Raw genomic sequence first — 21,723 nt, forward strand, 5'->3', positions numbered from 1 at the left:
GGCAGTACTTACCCTGAATATCAGTAGCTCTACAAGGTCACAGGCAAAGGTGACCAGCGGTCTGTTTTATCTGGATATGCCAGGAAGTAAACCTTGGATCTCCTACATGCAATAGAAGAGCTACAGCCTCTCTCTGGGTTCACACTTCATCAAATAAAAATATTTCTTAGCTGCATAAGATTTAAGTATGCATCTGTAAGTTTTCACACAGCACTAAGGCATCACAAAATAATCCCAAAGAAAAGTACAGCTATACTGAACATCTCAGCCAGGTAGTAATCCAAATTATATGGGCATTTATTTTGGTAGAAAGGTGAGTGGGAGAGGATTCTCATTTCAACACAAGGTTTGCTGTACTGGAGAAACCTGTTTTGCCTAATACAAGAAAAACTGGGAGGGAACCAGGCTCCCAATAGATTCACCTAGGTCTGGGATAGGCAGTTTGTGCCAGTACGGCAGCATTTGAGTCCATTTTGCCAGTATGTGGCTGCTTTGCTCTATCCCAAAATCAGGGGTATTGTTGACCGACTTCCAGGATTTGTTTTGAACCTGAAGCAATGATGTCTCCAACTGGAGTGCTTTTTGTCCGTTCCCAATAAGGGCCGGCAGCCCTGCCCCAAGTGGTTGACATTCAGAACTGCTGCTCAGTGTACTTAAGAGTATGAGGCAGGCATGACAGGATGTCAGCGGTCTCTAAATAGCACAAGATACCACTGCTGCCACTCTACCTGCCACTGAAGCCATCTCTGAGAACAACACAAACCTTATAATTCGGCTCCTGTTGCCTGTGGATACTACATGCATGCAACATGCCATCAAGTCACAGCTGACTTATGGTGAGCCCATTGGGTTTTCAAAGCAAGAGACAAACAAAGGTGGGTTGCCATTGCCTGCCTCTACATTGCAATCCTGGACTTTCCTGGTGATCTCTCATCCAAATACATAACCAGGGCTAACCTTGCTTAGCTTTTGAGATCTGACAAGCCTTGGCCACCTAGGTCAGGGCCTGTGGATACTACCACACTTAATATATTGTATTTTCATAATTACACTACAATGGTATCATCATATTGAAGGTTAATAAAGATTTATACCATGTGTGAAATACAAAACAACTTCTAAAGAACACCATATGTTTTCAGAATAACATGGTATAAATATAAAGATTGTCTAGAAAATATCCTTGCTGGTTCTCCAACAGTAGATGTTCCACTATATATCTTAAAAAGATACCTCAGGTCAGGATACAATTCTCTTCATTTACCAAGTGCCCGATTTGTGAATAAAGCTGGCTGACAAAACCTTTTGAGGCTTGAAGATTCAGGTCCTTAACAGGACAGATAATCTAATTAAAGATTAACATCTCAAATCTGGTTTTCAAATATATACTAACAGAATCATTCTTTTTGTGTTTATTAGAAGGCTATAACATTAGAGGGCCCCAAACTGGATAGCTCAGGTGAGCCTGATTTTATCAGATCTCAGAAGCTAAACAAGGTCAGCCTTGGTTAGAAATTGGATGGGAGACGACCAACAAAGACCAGGGTTGCAGAGGCAGGCAATGGCAAACCACCTCTGTTAGTCTCTTGCCATGAAAACACCACCAAGGCTCACCATAAGTCAGTTATGACTTGAGGGCACTCTGCATCACCATAGCATTGGAAGCTGTGATCATTGGGATTTTGACAAAATGAACAGTGAATAACCCAATCAGACTATAAACAAGCATGCTCATTTATAGTTCTATATTGAACAAATCTTGCAAAGAGACCATCTAGGTCAGTAACACATTTTCTCTTAGGACCAGACTAACATTGCATAATATGGTGCTTCCCCCGTCCCCACTGTTGAACTCAAGCCTCAGAGGATGCAACTGAGAACAGAAGCAGAATTTAAATTACAGGAGGGGGCAAAAGGTGCAATGACTCCCCATAGCTACTATTTTAGAAGGCCCCTTTCTACCTCTATTCAAGGGCCATGGCCCCTGCCTGGATTTCTTGACCATGTCTTTCAGTGGCCATGTGCTTGGCTGTGAAGAATATCCTGCTCTTCAGCTGTGGATTGCTATATCCCTTCTCTCCAGATTCAACCATGTTATGACTCCAGGTAGACTTTAGTCAGATGACAAGTTAGCTGCCCATCCCCCCATGAACTCCACTTGGTTCTCCTATCCATCAGGATATCTTGCCATATCCTAAAGTTACACACACTGATTGATATCAGTGGTATTTTAAGCTATTTTAGAACCATGTATAGTTCTTTTAAAAATGCCACGAGGCCCTAATCCAGGGAGAACTTCGGTGGACCCAGGAGCTCTCTCCCCCTTTTAGGAGCTGAAACAGTCAATGGGATACTGTTCCGCACCTGAAGGGAGACAGCAAGGGGGAGAGCTTCTGGGACTGCCATGCTGCGCATACTTCCCACATCAGGGTCTTGTGGCAATTAAAAAAAACCCTACAAATGCTTCTAAAATGGTGTCAGAAGCCACAAAAAGGACCTGTGGCCACTATCACTAGAAGGCAAGATTTAAAACAGTTCAATGAGGCACAAAACTTTCATCAGCTGGATGGGCCCATGACCTCTGTCACTTTAGTTTGGCCAGGGCCCCTTATCATCCTAGTAGGAGTGGGGGGGGGGGGTTGACCTTTCTGTTCTGCTCATGCATGTACAAAGTGCATGCTCTCCCTGCAGGCATGATGACGTCACTTCCAGAAATGCTTGGTGGCAGGCATGCTCCCACCCTTCACAAGGGCCAATTTGGGCCCCTGTGAAGCACAGGAACGTGCCTGCTGTTGGGTGCACACCCACTGCGTGCTGACATGGAAGGTTTTTTGCCTCCCAGGCCTGTTCCCCAGGGCCTTTCCTCCTGCTGGTCAGGTGAGTAGTGACAGGGGGCAGAGTTTGGGAGTGGGGGAGCCCCCACTGGGAGACCTGGCAGCCATAAGTTTGGCTCTGGTGGGGCAATGTCAGAATACAAAAGAACACTGACCCACCTCAAAAACTACATTACTGCATCCTGTGCTATTCATCCTGTTATCTCATTTTATACTTGGGTGAGCCAAACACTAGGTAATATTTTCCTTTCTGTATCCCAGAAAACTGAAGAGGAATTTATTGTTACAGCTAAATCCCACCCTGTTTTCCTCTTTTGAACATGCTCTATATGAATCATTTGTACAGCACTCTGTAGGAACACAGCTGGGAATGTGGCTTAATAGGATTCCATTGGTGGGGCTAAATTTGAGGGGAGTCTGAAATTTCATTAGGGGGTATCCTTACCCCCCCCCCCTTCAGTTTAAGCACTGAGCTAAAATACAGTTAGGGAGGAGTGCTGAAACTCTTTTCTTTCTGCCACAGAAAGCAGCTGAAAGGAATGTGCTATTTTGATCTAAGCAACTGCAAAAAGAATTAAGCAGGCACTGCCATCACTGCTCTTCATCTCACAATTGCCATTTCTAAGGCTGCAATTCAACAAATTAAGAGGGAGATTAAAGTACGTAAAATGTATTTTCAGCATAACTTAAAACCAAATGGGCAGGGCGGAAAAACCTAGTGGTCACCACTAAAAGTGAGGGATACAGAAATCTGTAACAAAGCTTAAATGTTGTAAGTGACAGCATGTGAATATTCAGTACTTCTGCTGAACTTATTAGGTTGTGTTCTCATGGCCATTTTGGAAGTCATGAAACAGAAAGAAGCCTACTCTTTTTGACTTCCAGTTATACCCAGCATGCACTATGCCAGCCACGTGCCTAATTCTGCTATTATCACCAACCTACACCAGAGTAAGTTTCATAGAAGTACTCCAATGTCCGAGTTCAGCTTGTTGCAAGACATACATACAACAAGATCAACATGTGGGCATGGCTGAGAGATCTGATTTCCTGGGCCAGACCTTCCACTGAAGTAGCTCTATGAATGTTTTAAAATCCTAATCAAAAACAGTCCTGGCTAATTGTTTACATTCAAAAGATTATTTGGATGGTTGCTATATCAAGCCACAAACTTTGTTTTTGAAATGGAAAGATCATCATGAGATAACTTTTCCTCAGGTGGTAAAATGGCCTTGCAAAAAGTACCAACATATAGTAATCAATCACAAGTTACTACAAAATTTTATATGACAGCAGCAGCTAGACTTTTGTATGCGCAAAAATGGAAAGTACAAGAAGTGCCAACTATTGAAGATTGGACTTACAAATTGCTGTATATGGCTGAAATGGACAAGATGACAAGAAAATTGAGAGATCTGGACTCAGGGCAGTTCAACACAGACTGGGAGAAGCTGAAACAATACCTGGAGAAGAAATGGGAGGTGGGAGGAAAACTGTGGCAGTTTGAGAACTACTGAAGTATTGAAGTAGAGGGGGGAGACTTTACCGGGGGGAGAAGAGATAAATGTGAATTAATAAGCAGTCAGATTAATAGATTGACATATATATAGATATATATAGGTTAACAAACAGAACATAGAGAAAATAATTAATTATAAGGACTAAATATAAGGAGCGATTAACTAACAATATTTCCTTTTTTTTCTGACAAGTTTTGTACCAAACTGAATGTCTGAAGATATAGATGGGTCAAATTGATTGACTACGTGAGGAGAGATATATAGAACTATTATAAAAAGATAGAATGAGTAATATATATAGAGAATAAGTCAAATTGTTTGACATAAACGAATGTATGATCTATACGGTTTATGATATATAGAAATACCTGAAATTGAAAAATTGGGATAAATTGTTTATCTAAGATGGAAACAAAGGCTTACAGTTTGGGCATATAATGTTAAAAATAGTTAAGGATGTACTGCTTAGAATAATGGAGAATATATATTTGTTTTAGATAGAGGAAGCTAATAAAAGTAAGGGAAAGGGGACAAAGGGTTGGAAAGCTGTTGGAAGTCAACAAAAAGGGGGGGGAAAGGGAGGGGGTTAGAGATGAAAAAATTGGGGAAAATTGAATGTAAATGTGGAAATAATGGATTCTAACCCAATAAAAATTTTTCAAAAAAAAAAAAAAAACAAGTTACTACAAAATGATAGAAAATGAGAAGTGCTCAAGACATAGTAATGTATGATTTTTGTCACTGGGAGGGAGGCAGCACGTCCACAAAATGTAGTAACTAGTTCTCTCAAAATGGTATAGGATGCTAGACTCAGGTCTCGTCTGGGTACACATTCTCTGTCACATTCTCATCTCACTTTTCTTCCAGAGAGTTATCCCTAGGGTGACCACATCTCCAGCTCTCTTACAATGAGAATAAAATTGGAGGGAAAACTGAAGCATTTCACTGTTCTTCCAGCATCTCCCTCCAGGTAACAGCACTCAGCTGGCACCCCTATATCTCATCTTTATCTTCACCAGAAATCTGTGAAGTGGGCAAAACTGAGAGTGCTGGACCACATCTGGATGACTTGAGTTCAAATCACCATGTATACTTTATTTTTACAAATTTAATCGTCAGGAAAGCTGTATCAAAGAAGAGGATAACTCAGTGGGAAGGGGACTTTAATCCTTTCCTCCTTGCAATTTTTTGCTAGAAAAAGCCACCCTAAGCTTCTTTCTGCCAAGAGGGGAAAATATGGGTACCACTACTGGAACAGAGGTTTAAGTCTTCATTTTTAGTGCAACATTCTAAACACTAGAACATACTTTTAGACACTGTGTCCTTACAGGGCACATAACTTCATTTGCTTCTCCACTTTCTCTTTATTTTATGCAGAAGTTTCAAGGTTTTCAAAATAGTTTCCAAAAATATAGGAATTTTGTACTTTAGAACATGGCTAATATTAGCTTCAGTAGAGGTAAGTTTACCCTTGCATAAGGAAAATTTATTTATTCATTCATTGAAAATATTTGTATACCTACCCCCGCCCCCAAGACCCAAAGCAGAATGATGGACTGATCCAACTTTTTTGTCCACATATTTGCCTAGATTTCAATGTCATATCTTGGGAACTTACAGCCATACTGGTAAAGGGATTAAAGAATTGAGTATTGTGTGTGTGTGTGTGGGGGGGGGGGTCTTTTTCTCCCTTCTAATTTCACATTTCTGCATTTTCTCATGGCCATGACCTCAAAGAAAACAGATGGCCAGCTTAGCTGCTTTTTCTCTAATACAGCAAATCCTTTCATCAATTTGTTCCTCATTGACTTCCCTGGAGTGGTAGAGGAAAAGAGCTCCACACACCTCATCCAAGCTTTTGAAGAAAGAATCTATTTCCTAGATAGTTTATCTCATGATAGAGAGGAAACTACAGCAAAGCTATCAACTGATTTTACAGGTAGAAAATGAAACTAGAAATCAAACGTAAATCAATTTGTCCTGAAAGTAACATATGGGTTATATCACTCACCCAAAGTCTCATAAGCTGGCCAGCCACAAAAATCTTGTCCCAGACGGGGACATGGGTTCTTCCATATGGGGATTTCTCTCTCACTTGAAGAGCAAGTTTTAAAAAATTTATTTATTTCAAATTTCTATTCTGCCCTCCCCGAGAGCGGGGTCAGGGCAGATAACAACATATTAAAATACAATAAAAATTCATCTACATTAAAACATTAAAACAAAAGTGTATTAATACACATTTAAAACAGGAACCCACTGTTGAACCCACTGTTTTATTTATTTATTTTATTTAATGGATTTATAGTCTGCTCTTCCCACAAACGTGGTCAGAGTGGAAAACAAGCAAAATACATAAGGGATGAAACAATAATAGCATAAAACAAGATAAAAACCATCAATAATACAGTTTATTAAACAACATTCTTGATGCACCGCATATATTGCGCAACCCAATCCTTAGTCATCAGAACTGTGGGGAGGTGAACAACAAAACCAACATGAACAACAAAAGCAGGAGGGTACAGGCCCCCCTCAGCAGGAGACCACTTGGATGATTTGCCCGCCTCAACCACCATACACCTGCTAGAATAGGTCCATCTTACAGGTCAGGTGGAACAATAATAGGTCCCGGGCTCGAGTTAAACTTAAAGGGATTAAAGAAATGAGTATTGTGTGTGTGTGGGGGGGGGTCCACAGATAGAGATGGGAGTTCCAACAGGAACTTCTGAAGAAGTGAGCTGTGGTTCACGAAATCTCATAGCCCACCACAAACTTTGTTAGTCTTATAGGTGCTACTGGACTCTTATTCTTTTCTACTGCTACAGACAGACTAACACGGCTACCCATCTTGATCTATCTCCTAGAAAAACGTCTCTTCATATAATCAAGGGTTAATTCTGCACAAAAGGCTGCAGGGCTCAGTTACCTGAACGACATATTTGCAGACAAAATTAAAATATTTTGTGATATGGATCAAGATGGGCAGTCGTGTTAGTCTGTCCACAGCAGTAGAAAAGAGCAACAGTCCAGATGCATCTATAAGACTAACAAGATCGAACCCCATGGTCAGTAATGCTGCTTTATAAACATTCCCAAGCATGGGAGTTGTTCAGCTTACATAAGTATAAGTGCTGTGTCCACATGAAGTGAGCATGTGCGACTGGGTAGGCAGCACTAGTCCATTCACCCACACTTACTCTACACACTCTGGCCCTGTACACAGATATATCCTGAGTGCAAAGCACATTATTAATCGAAATGAAACAAAGGTCTGTGGACAGGGGGACCTCTGTATGCTGTTGATTAGATGGAATGAAGAGACATGAAGCAAATTTTAAAAATGCAGAATAAAATTATTATAATAAAACTTTCTATTTTTTTTATCAATAATTAGTACAACTACTCTTAGATCTCTGTTGGTGCTTGTTGAATAATAAATGAGAGTTTTATGGATTATGTATCAGTTGCAGAACAAATATTTTGCCTCTAAAACTGAAAATTGTTTACTAAAATCATGGATAGAAAAAAACAACACTTTGATGAAATTAAATTATTTACATTTCCTCTCTGGAGACATTTCTCAGACGGTTCAGTAGAGCAGAAAGCAAGAGTGACTTGCTTTTAATTATTGTTTCTATTGTTCCTAGCCACATGCAGAAGTAATTACTATGGTAGTAAGCAATGTTAAAATTATTTCTATTGGTTATATTCATCATTACAAATGCATGTCTTAAAAAAACAAGATAATATAGGAACTAGGCTGTCTGCACTGAATGGGAATGAAACTAAGAGGAAACTGACAGTCATCTAACTTAGTCTGAATGTTATTAGTGCACCACATGTATATATATATATATATATATATATATATATATATATATATATATATATATATATATAAAAGCCATGATGTAAAATAAACATTGTGCTGCACCCTATATACCTTACATAATTGATCATGCCTAAATTGCACGTTACACTGGGAAGGAGTCATAGATACACATGGCAAGCGTGCATGAAACATTTTTTTCCTAAATAATTACTGTGTGTCCTTTCCTGCCTCATAATAGAAAACGGTTGTATCATTTATTCGATAACGGTTGATGAATCATGGCAATTAGTTCCCCGTGACTTGGAATACTGATGGCAAGATAAAGGCAAGAAATATCAAAGTTGACATAGCAGACTTCTCTCCGAACTACCACCTGTTGTGTGGCATAACTCTAGCATAGGTGATTGATTAACAAAACACCCTTTAAGAGATTATGTGCTCTGACAATGGTATGATGTATGAGTCACATCAATCATAAATCTTTTCATAGCGACTACCAGGTTCATTAAATAGGCTTTCAAGTGTTATCTTTTGCAGTCCCCATAATGAAGGTAGGTTAATGACAGTGTACTAAGATGAATTAAAGTTTACTGGAAACTGTTTTTAATTCTTCTAAGTTTTAAGCATCTGATGATAATCTTAAACCTATTCATACTGCATGATCCTAAGCCATAGTCCACAGCCCAGATGATACTGTATGATAGCACATAGGACCTTTTAAGTCCAGGAAGGGGCTTCAAAAATAAGCTCACCTAGTCTAGGTTCTTTAGCTATGCTATTTCTCCTTTAATTTTGGTGCATACTGGTATTAAAAAAATATTGTTGATTCCATGAAACCAGCATGATATTTTTAGGCACTAGCTCCACATATTTAAATACAATAGCACTGTTAGCAGTCAGACTTGCTCCCCATAATATTAGAAGGCTTATGAATATGGTTATGCCATAAGCACCTTCTCTGAATGTGCTTCGAGCACTAAAACTGCTGCCCAAGCAGGCAGAAATATGGAAGCCAGATTCCAGCCGAGAAATAGAATGGGCAAGCATGGGGAATGACAGGCAAAGCCAGCTCACCCCCCCCCCCCCACAATGCCCTGAAGATGAGCTAAGGATCCTGATACAATAGGGCCTTCCCACAGTTCCTGAATTAATCAACGCAGCACACCTTATTCATCGCCCCTTAACCACTTTCCTATTCTTAGGTGATTCAGGAAACTGATAGCCTTACCCATCCACTTTGCAAATCATCAATCATTATGAATAAGTTTAGTTCCACCTGGGAAGACCTAAGCAAACCTTCCTAGTTCAAACCTTCATTGTCACACCCTGGAGATGGTTTGTTGGTTCACTGTCCCACTTCCGAGACAGTTCACCAGCTCTTTATCTCGCCCTGGAAACAACTTCTGTCCTTTGTCCCACCCTGGGAACAACCATTAAGTCTTTGTTTTGGGGGCAGTAGACACAATCTTGCCGCCAGGTAGGAGCCACAGTATAATTGGACTGCTACGCTACCATAACTGTGTGCACGCTCTTGGATCCAGCATCCACTCTCAAACCTCCATTCGAGTCCATCCGCCTTGATGCGCAGGTCACTCAATGCTCTCTCTTGGATGCCTTCTTCTGGATAGTAAGTATCACTCAATCCCTTAAACTCTATCCAACTTTCACCACTGCTTTCCAGTTAGCTCTGAGTGTTTTGTGTGCTGTTGATCTTTTTTATTTTCAATAAAATCCCCTTTTTGGTTGAAACCTCTGTCTGGTCATTGAAAGAGTTCTCTAGCTGGGACAATCCTCAGATACACTGGTGGAGATCATTAAAGTTACCCCCTCTTGCTGCCCTCCTTGCATGCTAATTCCTCCAACTCACAAGGAGATCTTCCCTTTGAGTAACAGCACCAGCATGTACAATGATTCTGCGTTAACTTTCTATGCACCCAATTGATACCTGGCATGCTTCAAGACATCACAGTAAGCAAATATACTAATTAACAGGTTGGAAGGGCCAGAGCAAGCAGTTTAGACTGATCAACTGCATCTAAGATGGCGGATTTCTTACTCTGATTATGCAGATGATCCTGAGTGGACACTATGAAGATTTTTCTTTCCCTTCTCACCACCCCCCATCTCATGTTTATATACATTTGTGCATGCCTACATACAGGTGTGTCTCAGCACTTTGAACAGATACCTAAATGGCAAGTGAACTCGACAAAGTTGTGCCACAGTTGCATGTGGAGATGGAGAACCCAAGAACATCAGCTGCCATACAATTGCTCCAAAATGATTTAAACCAGTTTAAACTATTTTAAGCTTCAATAATGTTGTGTTAGCTTTGATATGCATGTCTTCTGTTCTAATTCAATAAATAATATATAACGTGCTTCATTATTCTTCACACTCTGGAAAACAATAGAAAGAACAGTTTCATTTGGACCAAGGTTCCATAACTGTTTTTCTCCCTCCTCAGCTGTTTTTTTTAATATTTATTTTACTTCATTGATATCCCACCTTTTTCCCCAGTGGGGACCCAGAGTGGCTTACATAATTCTCTCCTCCATTTTAGCCTCCCAACAACTCTGTGAGGTAAGTTAAGCTGAGCGTGTGACCAGCCCAGGGTCATTCATTGAGCTTCCATGGCAGAGTGGAGATTCAAACCTGGCCCTCCCAGATCCTAGTATAACATTGACCACTACATCACACTGGCTACACCACAGTACACCAAACTAATCCACAGAGAAGTAATGGCAACCTTTAGACCCTGACGGACAGATACATTGAACCTCTCTCTTTTTCTACTTCTTTCTCTCTCTCTTCCTGTCCCCCTACCACAGTTTTACTGGGCTTTATCACATTTCTTACTACGGGCTTAGGCTCTTGGAGATTTATATAGGCAAGTGCTATTGACCTGTTTTGTTTAAAGATGAGAGGTACTGTTTTCTGGTTCCAACAAGCCCTCCCCAGATTTGCTTGACTATCTAAAATACTGCATACAGTTTTAAAAAAAATTCTAAATACTTCCTAAGGGGCACTTTCTACCAGAATGGTTAGTTGTCTAATGTACACCCTGGTGTCTCTTTAAGCACCTACAAATGTTATTCTTACCCACCTATGAATGTTTTTCTTACCCAGAGGTACGAATTATACCTATCAGTTTCTTAAAATAACATAAGGGTTATTATACTGCATTACTGTAAATGAGTCTAGCTAACTAGGATAAAATGTTCACTTCAGTACTACCTCCAGCTTTAGGATGTAGGCTGATCACTAGCTGAGGTCAAGTAACATTCCCAACCACAGCCCACGGTGTGGGTATATTAATGCAAGCACAAGTTAATTATTGAGGAGGAAGCGAGCTTTTCTCTGAAACACCCAGGACTGCTTTCTGCTAGAGACAGGATACCAGACTAGATGAATCATGGTTTTGCTGTAGGAATGTTTGCGTGGTCTTCTTCCAAAATGGGCATATCCCCAGGTTGGCACAAGCGGGCATGCCTTGCCATATAATTGAACCAGAAATGTGGCTGTTCAGCAGAACAGCAGCTTTAGTCTTATCGTTAAGGTGTTGATTCTGCTACTATATTTTCCAAAACAGTCCACATATGAAACTGTCTGTAAACCTAATATTTACAATCCTTAAGAATATAACCTTTTATCACAACTATTTAAAATATTTATACATAATATGTATGTATGTAAGGGAGTATGTTTCACAATAACCTCTGTCCTATTACCTTTTTACTAAGCTTTTGGCAGTGGTCCCAAGACTGTGAATCCTCTGTGCACAAAGATGAATTTTTGAGCATATCAACTCATCAAATCATAGAACATAGAGTTGGAAGGGACCTCCAGGGTCATCTAGTCCAACTCCTGCACCATGAAGAAAATTTCACAACTACCTATCCCCTGTACACCACCAGTGACCTTGCTCCATGGCCAGAAGATGGCAAAAAACCCTCCAGGATCCCTGGCCAAATTGGCCTGGAAAAAATTGCTTCCTGACTCCAAAGTGGCAATCAGTGTTACCCTGTGCATGCAAGCAAGGGCCACAAGAACTAAGCACTGATGTAACCCTTCCTGCCCTCTCTCTCATAATCTGCCCAGGTTTACAGAATCAGCATTGCTGTCAGATGGCCATCTAGCCTCTGCTTAAAAACCTCCAAAGAAGGAGAGCCCACCACCTCCCGAAGAAGCTTGTTCCACTGAGAGGTAACAAACAGAATTTTAAACATCTCCAGCTTCCATTGAGGCATTGGTATGAGATCTATTTAAAGAACAGAAATCCAGGGATCAATGTTAATGGCACACCTGATGTAGTTTCAGTGTAAGCATTCATGAGAATTAAAAATACATGTAAGAATTCAGAAAACTTATGGTAATGTTGTGTTCCACAGTTCAACATCTCTTTGCTTATTTCTTATTTGCTTATTTCTTATATCCTCAAAACCAAATTAACTTCATTTCAGCCAATGAAAATAATTATAGAACTAATTCTAAACCATAGTATAGAGGATATGACCAACAGATCTACAAAAGGGAGGAAGAGATGGATGAAGGGATTTCTCTACAAACCTGAAGGACGTTACAGGTTTATAGACAAATCTGAAATCTAATACACCCCCAAACAATAGAAAACATGCCTGTTGCTTTAAGGAAAGAACAACCACTTAGAGCTCAACAATTTTGCTAAGCCCTCCAAAAAATGGTTTCTCTAAAGCATGGGTGTAAAACAGCCCTGGAAAAAGGTCCCTTTATGATCCCCTTTATTTCTTCAATTAGATTTTGCATTTAACCCTCATCGTACACCCTCCAGGTAGATTGCTGCCACCAGGAATTATATTCCAAAATAGTTAATTTAAATTTCCCCTTTAATAATGTGTCTAAGCGTAAGGCTCCTTTGTGGGACTATGTAGCCTTGAGGAAAGGAATGGGATACAGGAATAACATACACTCTGGTACGAACAAAAAAAACCCTTTTATTTTTACAAGAAGCGTATCAGTTTCATTCTAGTACTTAAGCTTGATAGTTTCAAAGATAGTTCTCAGTTCTTAAAGTTTCTTTACATAGGTGCAGTCACACAGATCTTTATAAACTTTCTCTCTCAGGTACACATACAGTTTGCCTGTCTAAACCCAAATCAATATTTCTCTCAGAAACGCATAGACACTCCCAGGCTGCACACAGCTTGCCTGCTTTGCCCAGACTCAATGTTCTCTCCCTGCTCAGTAACTAAAAAACAGCCGTTCACTCCACCCACACACTCAGTCATCAGCCAATCTTCTCATTCACTCATCCCTCTCTTTCACCCCGTCTTCACCAGTACCATACCAAGCATTTAAAGACACACACACACACAATCATTACAGTCCCACTTCCCTCCCTTGTTATGACCCTGATGGAAAAGACTGCTCCCAGTGTTAGCAACCATGCCATTGGACTCACCCAGCAACAGCCATCACACCACTAGGCCAGGCTTTTCCAACAGAAGAGATGTTGAGAGGAAAGAAGGAGGGAAAATTGACGACAGAGGGGACATATAAAGACAGGCTGAATGGTGGGTAGGGAGAGAAGGAAGTATGAAAAAGGGAGAGGCTATGGGGCTTCCTAGGGAAGGGAAAGAGGGAATAGCGAGTAAAGAGATACTAGGGTAGATGAGATCTCCTGCTAGCCCTTGTGGGCCCATTGCTTGTTTAATTCTTAAATGCAGAGTCAGCTGTCATTCCACTGAAAAGCTTCAAGCACTGTGAGACCCGATGTGGTGTGTGGAAGTCAGTGTGGTCGAGTGGTTAGAGTGCTGGACTAGAATCTGGGTCAACTATGTTTGAATCCCCGCTCTGCCATGGAATCTCAGTGGTTACTCTTGGGCCAGGCACACACACTCAGCTGTGAGGATAAAAAGGAGGAAAGATGAATGACATAAGCCACTTTGAGTCCCCATCGGGGGAAAGTGGGGTATAAATGAAGTAAATAAATAAAACCAAAAAAAGTACTAAGTCAGGGATTCCCAAATCTTTCTCCAAGATATCATCCTTCATATGAATTGAACAAATTGTTACTGTATACACAAGATGAACACCTCTTCATGTTATACTGTACTAGATAATAACATACTAATCTCCTGACAGGTTTCTGATGTGGAAAAGTGAGACCCATCTAATTACCTTTCCCCCACCGATTTTCATACCAGTTCTTAACCAGGTATCTAAACATATGAACCCTACTTATACTGAGTTAGACAATTTGTGCATCTATCTCAGTATCATCTACACTAACTGGCAGTAGTAGGTCTCCAGATAAAGATATTTTCCAACACCTGCTACCCAAGAACCTTAAACTGGAGATGCCAGAACCCGTGACGTGAAGAATGAATTCTATCATTGAGCCACAGCCTGTCCTAATCAGACTACTTAAAAAATAATTAAGTCTGCGTAATAAAATGCAATTTCTTACCAAGCAAAAACAAAACAAAACAACCACCCATCACAACACTGAAAATATGGAGCCTATGAATAATGTATACTGGTCCAAATATTCCAACATTGTTTACTTCAATTGGCAAAGACTAAATTCAGTCTCATGCAGAAACTTTTCTTATCCCTGCTACTTTAGCTGAAGATGCCCAGGACTGGGCATGTGCTATTAGGCATTCCAGTCATTTGTTCTTAGCTGAGAACTTCTCATGCATGAAATATATAAGTATTTTATACACAAACATGAGGAGTCACAGGAGATGGGCTCATTCTTATGGGAAAAATCTTTCACCCTATGAGGTCTGAACATTTTATATTAATTTTAACTGACATGTGAAGGATGCCACTTTGTGGATAATTTGTCTTTTTTACTGTCAAGCAAAAAAAATTGCAAGTTAACACAAGTGTCAAACAAGAATGGAAAATAATTTTTTTTATAAAGGCAGCCAAAATGAGAGTAACATACATTTGACACTGGGCCAATCCTACACAGACAATTCAAAACCTTTTCTGAATGTGTCAATCATCCAATAACATGAGGATCAAGACAATGAATTTTAAAGAAATGAAAACACAGAACTAGCTTAACTATAAACCTGTTAGTATATTTTGCTTTTTCAAGAATGTTTAAAATATCCTTGACATAGTGAGAATCTGAAGCAGTTCTGGTGAATCAGAATCAACGTATCTAATAATATTTTTATCCAGCCCTGCCTCCAGGTAGTTCAGGGTGGTATACATAGTGTTCCTTCACCACATTTTATCCTCATAATAACCTTTGAGGAAGATTAGTCCAATAGAAAATGACTGGCCTAAGCTTAGCCAATGAGCTTCACAGCTGAGTGGAAATTTCAGCCTCCACGGCCTTCTGATGTTTAGCTATGCCTTGGAGAAACTATGTCACTGCATTATTGTACTGCAATGGACAGCTATATGAGTTGTTATATAAGCCATCACTTTAAAGAATGAATTAAGGGCTGGTTCTACCGTTTGACAGAGTGACCTACCTCAGATAATTTGGGAGTACTATTAGTAATTCATGGAGGACAGGTAGATCAACAGCTTTTAGCCATAATGGCTTAATGGAACCTTGATTTTCAAAGGCAATATGTTATTGAATACCAGTTGCTGTAGGTAACAGCAAATGGTGCCTCCTGCCTTCTTGACCTGCTCGTGAATTTTTTGGATGCATTGTGTTAGCCAGCAAAGGGAAAAGGATATATAAAACTTTATACAGCTATACAGAATTTGGGCTGATCCTGCAAACCTATGTGTATGTCTGGTGAATTTAAAAAGAAATTCTCTAAAGAGGGGTGGACATTGGAAGAACATGAAATGGATATATTACAAACTTATTCTGAACTACGTTGATGCTAAATTATCTTCAAGAGTTTAAGAGTATGGACTATGAGTTGGAAGCCTCTGACAGAAAGCTATGTCAGCTATGAGTCACTGGTTGACCTTAAATAAGGCCCTGTTGCTTTTACCGTCCTCTTCTCCTGTATCTGTAATATGAAAAAAAATTACTTGCATACTGCCTCCTTGCAAAAAAAAATTACTTGCATAATTTGAACGTGACACAGGAGTTCCATGACTGTAATTCCAGAAATGACATCTGCCTCTGAAAAGCTTCCGTAGAAGGACTTGATATGAACTGGAGCCACATCACCAGGAAAATGCCAACCTGGCTACTTTAACCCAGTACAGAAGAGAATAAGGTAGTTATTTACTTGTCACTATTCCCTACTGGGACTTAAGGCACATGGGGAAGGAATTTGAGAAATTTATTTTGGGGCAATAACGCAGATATTAAGAGCCTTTTCCCATACTTGTGTTCCATTCTAGATCAAGCCACCCTGAAATTATGTTTTAGACCCAAATTGCACATTAGAAGTTCTAATCATGCAGTTTCTGTATGCAGTTTGGCCAAAATTGATTTTTACAGCAATTACTGGGATAACACCTGTGGATCATTCCAGCAAGTTAGGGAACACACACTAAATAAAACAATAAAAAAGAGATAAATAAAGAGAGAATTTCTCAGGAATTGTGTAATCAGTTCCTTTTCTTTCACTAGTTTAAACCAATGCCATAATAACCACAGGGCCAAACTAGGTGTGAAGGAGGAATTTTTGGAAGTATAACAATAGCAGTTGCAGGGACACCAAATTTGGATCAGTGTCACTGGTGGGGAGAGGGCTTAACTCTTGTTTTCTTGCATAAAGACTCCTTGATCCGTTCTCTGTCTTGGTCCCCCCCCCCCCCCCGGAATGGCCAGCCTAAGAAGATCAAGACAGCCTCCATACTTCTATCATTTCACAGACAGTACAAAAAAGAAATGTTCAGGAGGACATTTTTATAAAGAGATTAGAATTGGAGTATAATGGAACAGTCCAAAAGGGCACTTTTATAAGGGAATAGTACTATAGTCTATTGCAATGTTTATAGTATGTATCACTGTACTTTTACTACACTGTCTTCTACATTTATAATCTACTGTCTACATGGTTTATGGAATGTTTTGCCTTAGTATTCTGCTTGCACTGTTTTCTAAATCTTTTAATCACAACCCTACTGCCAATCTTAAAAATAATTCAATCTGACAGTTTTAAATTGACCGATTGGATTTTTTTAATATTTTGTAATCTGCCTTGAGTCTCCACGAAAAAGCCAAGCTATAAGTAAGCCAATAAATAAATATGTTGTCTGAAGAAAAATGTACCCATAAACGACAGACAGCAGCTTGATGGTTGTGGGGATTTGTGCCAAGAAAATGGCTCCTAGTTTGGTCCCAAATACACCCTCTTCCACAACTGCCTCTCAGTAACTGTTTTGTAAATGTTTCTCTTCTTTCGTTAATGGATCAGGGCCTACAAGAGGGTCATTCACAGGCCTAAGGAGGACAAACCAAAGACTACACCATTATTTCAGTTGTAGAGAAATAAAAAAGAGAGAAAGAAGACAGTGTGAGAAAAAGGGGACCAGATGCGTACCAGGACTTCAGTAGTCATGTAGAAGCAGATATGGCTTTTTCACCCCTGCATGATAAGCTGCACTTTCCAAATATCAGTCTTCTAACAACTATTAAAAATATAGGAAACCTACCCTCCTCTGCATCAGGTCACTCCAGAGGTACAAAATGGTCATATGCTGTAAAAAGAACTGAGTCCCACAAAAAAGTCCATGATTAAAAACTACTGTTCCACTGGACTTTTAAAAAATAATGCCCATTGTTAAACACTGCAGCTTGTGCTGCCGTTTGTTATTACACAGACAGATACGTTCATGTGCACATACAAGGAATTCTGGCGAAAAGTCATTAAAAATAAATTTCCCTAAATTTTGGGATTACTATTATACTTTAATTGTTATTTAATATGTTAATCTTAGAATTACTTTTGCTCTGTTTCAGCATTTCATCACCTGTATTGGATTTCTGCTGGATTTAAATCTTGGCAAATTTGCATTTATATACCCTACTACATGTGTATTGAAATATCTTTTGACTGTACTGACCCACATTGTGTGATCCACCTTGAGTCTCAGTGAGAAAGGTGGACTATAAATAAAATTAAAAAAATAATAAATAATTTGCAGAAAGCCTCCAAACAGTAATTTTAGATTCATATTATCTGAAGATAATATAAGTCGCAACCAGCATAATATTCTGGTTAGAGTAGGGTCTGAGAGATCCCAATTTGAATTCCCATTCTGCTGTGGAAGCTCATTGAGTAAGGAAGCTCACTGGATGATGCTGGGCCAGTCACAGACTCACAGAGCATTGGGAGGATAAAACTGAGGGAGGGAGGGAAATGTTATCCACATTGTGTCTTCATTGAGGAGGGAAAATGAGTATAAATATCTAAATAAGAAAGAAACCTAAACTTTCTGTATTCCCTTTCTCCAGGTGACTGGAGAAAAGCAGCAGAACTCTGACATTGTTTCCATATTTTCAGTATGTACTTTTCAATGCCTTACAGTATAAAATGAAATGCCTATGAAATCCCCAAAACCAATTGTGAAACCCTGAAATTTAGAAACTAAAACCATAAACTGACTGTGGAGGGGAATAGTTACTTCCAGCCGCGAGCAGCTGTTTGGCACTCGAACTTCACGGAAGGAGCCAAAGGCGCGCCTTACCTGGGATCGCCAGGTTGGAAAGGGGCAGAGCACTGAGGGCGGGCGGCAGGGAGCCCATCCAGTCGGCGTTGCTGCCTTCTCCGGCCATCCTCTCTCCGCCCTGGGGCCGCGAATACCGCTGCTGCCGCTGGACCGCCTAGCAGCCGGCCAGCCCCTCACAGTCAGTGGCCGAGACGTGTCCACCTGCAGAGCGCCGGGACAGACGCTCTCGCCTCAGGCTGCCCCTTTCCTGCCATGCTCCGGCAGAGAGGAGCGCCCGCGCGAATGACCACCCCGCTGCCCGCTCTTCAGGCGCTAAGCCGACTCCGCCTCCTGCTTGCTTCCGCGGGGAGCCGCCTAGGGACACCTGGCCCCGCACGGAAGGTCACCACTACCTCTCTACCGCGGGCCGCTTCGCCCTCTCCTTTTATGTAACAAGAGGCTGGCTGACCCGGTCCCGGAGCGCACCTGGCAGGCCGAGGAAGCGCCCCGCCTTTGTGTCGGCAACCGCGGAGACAGCTCCAGAGAGGGCAGGGCGCGAGGCAAAAAGAAAACAGCACTCGGGACACAAGCCTCAGCGCGGGGATTGGCTGCTGGTACAGCAGGCGGGCACGAAGTATTGCCCTCGTGGCGGAGCAGCTGGACAAGGAGGATGTAATTTGCGTCGCACGACAGTTCTCGGATGCCGGTTGGTTAAGGACCGGCTTAGCTCCGATTGGCCAGATGGCTTCCTGAAATTTCAACTCCTCCAGCCGCCTCAGAGGCTTCTTGAGTAGAAAGGAAAAGCGAGTCGCCTTATGGGGAAAGTAATCCCCTAAAAGCACGAGACAGTGTGAAGCTTTGGTGTCTGCCGTGGAAGAAGCAGTGTAATGGCTTCACTGTTTGGTGCCCCCCCCCCCGCCCCTAAATAGAACAACGGCTGCATTTATTTTTTACTGACCGTCGTTGGTTTTTGATATTAAGCATAAGATGTTCGAAGGAGTGTACTCCTCTAAAATAACCATAAACCCTTAACATTGATGATGAAACAGTCGAGGAAACACATAGTTGCCGCATTTCCTAAGTTCAGTTTTTTTGTGCTTTTAAGTTTGTTTGAAATGCTTGTTTTGGCACAAAGGAAAAAAGAAAGAAAATCCACACACACACCAAGAGGCAATCTACTTTTATACCATGTTATTATGTTAAATCTCCTGTTTCTGTAACTTCTCTTTTTATGGGTTCTATGGGGCTTAGGAAGCAACTTTCACAACATTTTAAGAAATAACTTTTTTTCTTTTAAGCTTTTTAACAATAAAATACAACTTTTAAAAAAATTAACTCTTAAGTGCAACCATACAAAAAACTCCAACAATGTCCTTGAAAAGGCAAACAGTTCAACATTCAAGAAGTGATGAGTCCTCTCTCATCCATTCGAAGCAGCTGTACCCCAGGCTTCCTTCTTCTTGTTGGGAATTATAGCCCTGCAAAAATAATACCAGTAACGCCAACTAAACACAATACACAAACACCGCTTTAAATCATATTTTACATACAACATTTGATTACCTTATTCAAGGTGATAAGAGCTTATAACTTATTAAGCTCCCCAGCAAACAGCCTCCACCTCAACAGCCTGTCACTAGCTTCTGACTCCACCCCACTGGGCTAAACCAATTAACCTCACAGGGGTTACATTTCCTCAAGATTCAAAGAACATTTTCAGCTTTTCTGGTTCAGTAGTATAATACCACTGCAAAGTGCAGGGATGCCTGTAATAACTCAGCAGTACTTTCCTGCTTATCTGGGAATAACCCTGAGCAAACCCTTTGGAATATACTTCCTAAGAAATGTGGGGCTGTACAGTAGCCTAGAAATCTGACAGCAAACTATTCTCTTCTTTGCTGTGTCAGGGAAAATAAAACTGAAGCCATCTTCCTCAGTTATGGCAAACCTTTGCTATTGCCCCCATTCCCTCCATGATTGTATTTACTTATTGTTTATTCATTTATTATCTGCCTTTCTCACTGAGACTCAAGGTGGATTCAGTGCAATAAAGACCAGATTGCACTGTAACAATGCTTGGTTTTTAAGATGAAAAAAATGGCAAAAATAGTTTTTGAAATAATTCATTTTTATTGTGACATGAAACTATAAAAAAGAAAACAAGATTTAACCATTTCTACAATAATCTCATTGTAACAGTCTGTTATTTTAAAAGCTTTAATTATTTTTCTTTATTTCAAAGTACCTCAGATTGGAGCAGGGCGAATGCAGTCCCATTCTACATCTAAGTCCTTTAAGCTATTCTTAGCAACTGTGACTATATGTTTGCTTTGAAAGTAATGCTGCGCTCCAGCAAGGCCAGACAGCAAAGGTATTCAGTTATGTCTGTTGCATCTTCCTGCAGCTTTGCTGGTGAGTGTGATTATGATATCTAATTCTGAAGCATTCCCATTCTGGATAGCAGCATCCATGTCAGCAGCCAAATTTGAGAGGATACTGCATACGAAAATATGACTTCTCCCTTAACACCCATACTGGGATACCACAGAAGAATAAGGCTGCAAAGACAGCCAATACAGCCTTTAGCAAACTGGCCACACGTGAGGCTTTCCATGACCCTTGTGTAGGCTGTCATCCAAGGACTGGGGATACTTGATGATGGTCTGAGAGCTATGCATTCTGCAAATAGGCCTTGTGGCATGACAAGAGACAGCCACACACACCAGCATTTTTGGGCTGTTATAGCCATCCCAAAAGCCACGCAAAAAGACTGGGTGCCATCTTGAGTTGTGGCAACCATAACAGACACTATGGTCTTGCATCTCAAAACACAGAAGGAGAACAAGAATGCCAATGACAACATAGTGACTGCATGGTAGACTTTGCTCTAGGCCCGTGGGTCCAAGTTTGAGGAGTATAACACTCAGGAAAACAGCTGTCTCCAGTCCAGGCAGACTGAGCTGTG

The 21,723-nt window shown here is 40.6% G+C and overlaps 1 protein-coding gene across 1 annotated transcript in view; it reads right to left on the reverse strand.

The window, feature by feature from the left end:
* The window catches only part of PLCXD2 (phosphatidylinositol specific phospholipase C X domain containing 2), a 44,661-nt gene extending 25,775 nt beyond the window's left edge, over positions 1–18,886 (reverse strand). The window contains exon 1 of the mRNA XM_054974350.1: positions 18,798–18,886. Coding sequence (XP_054830325.1) covers positions 18,798–18,885 — 88 coding nt within the window. The 5' untranslated portion in view covers position 18,886. The remainder of the gene's footprint in view (positions 1–18,797) is intronic.
* Positions 18,887–21,723: the final 2,837 nt, after the last annotated feature.

Source organism: Eublepharis macularius, chromosome 3 (assembly GCF_028583425.1).
Source record: "Eublepharis macularius isolate TG4126 chromosome 3, MPM_Emac_v1.0, whole genome shotgun sequence".
In the NCBI taxonomy this organism is placed as follows: Eukaryota; Metazoa; Chordata; class Lepidosauria; order Squamata; family Eublepharidae; genus Eublepharis; species Eublepharis macularius.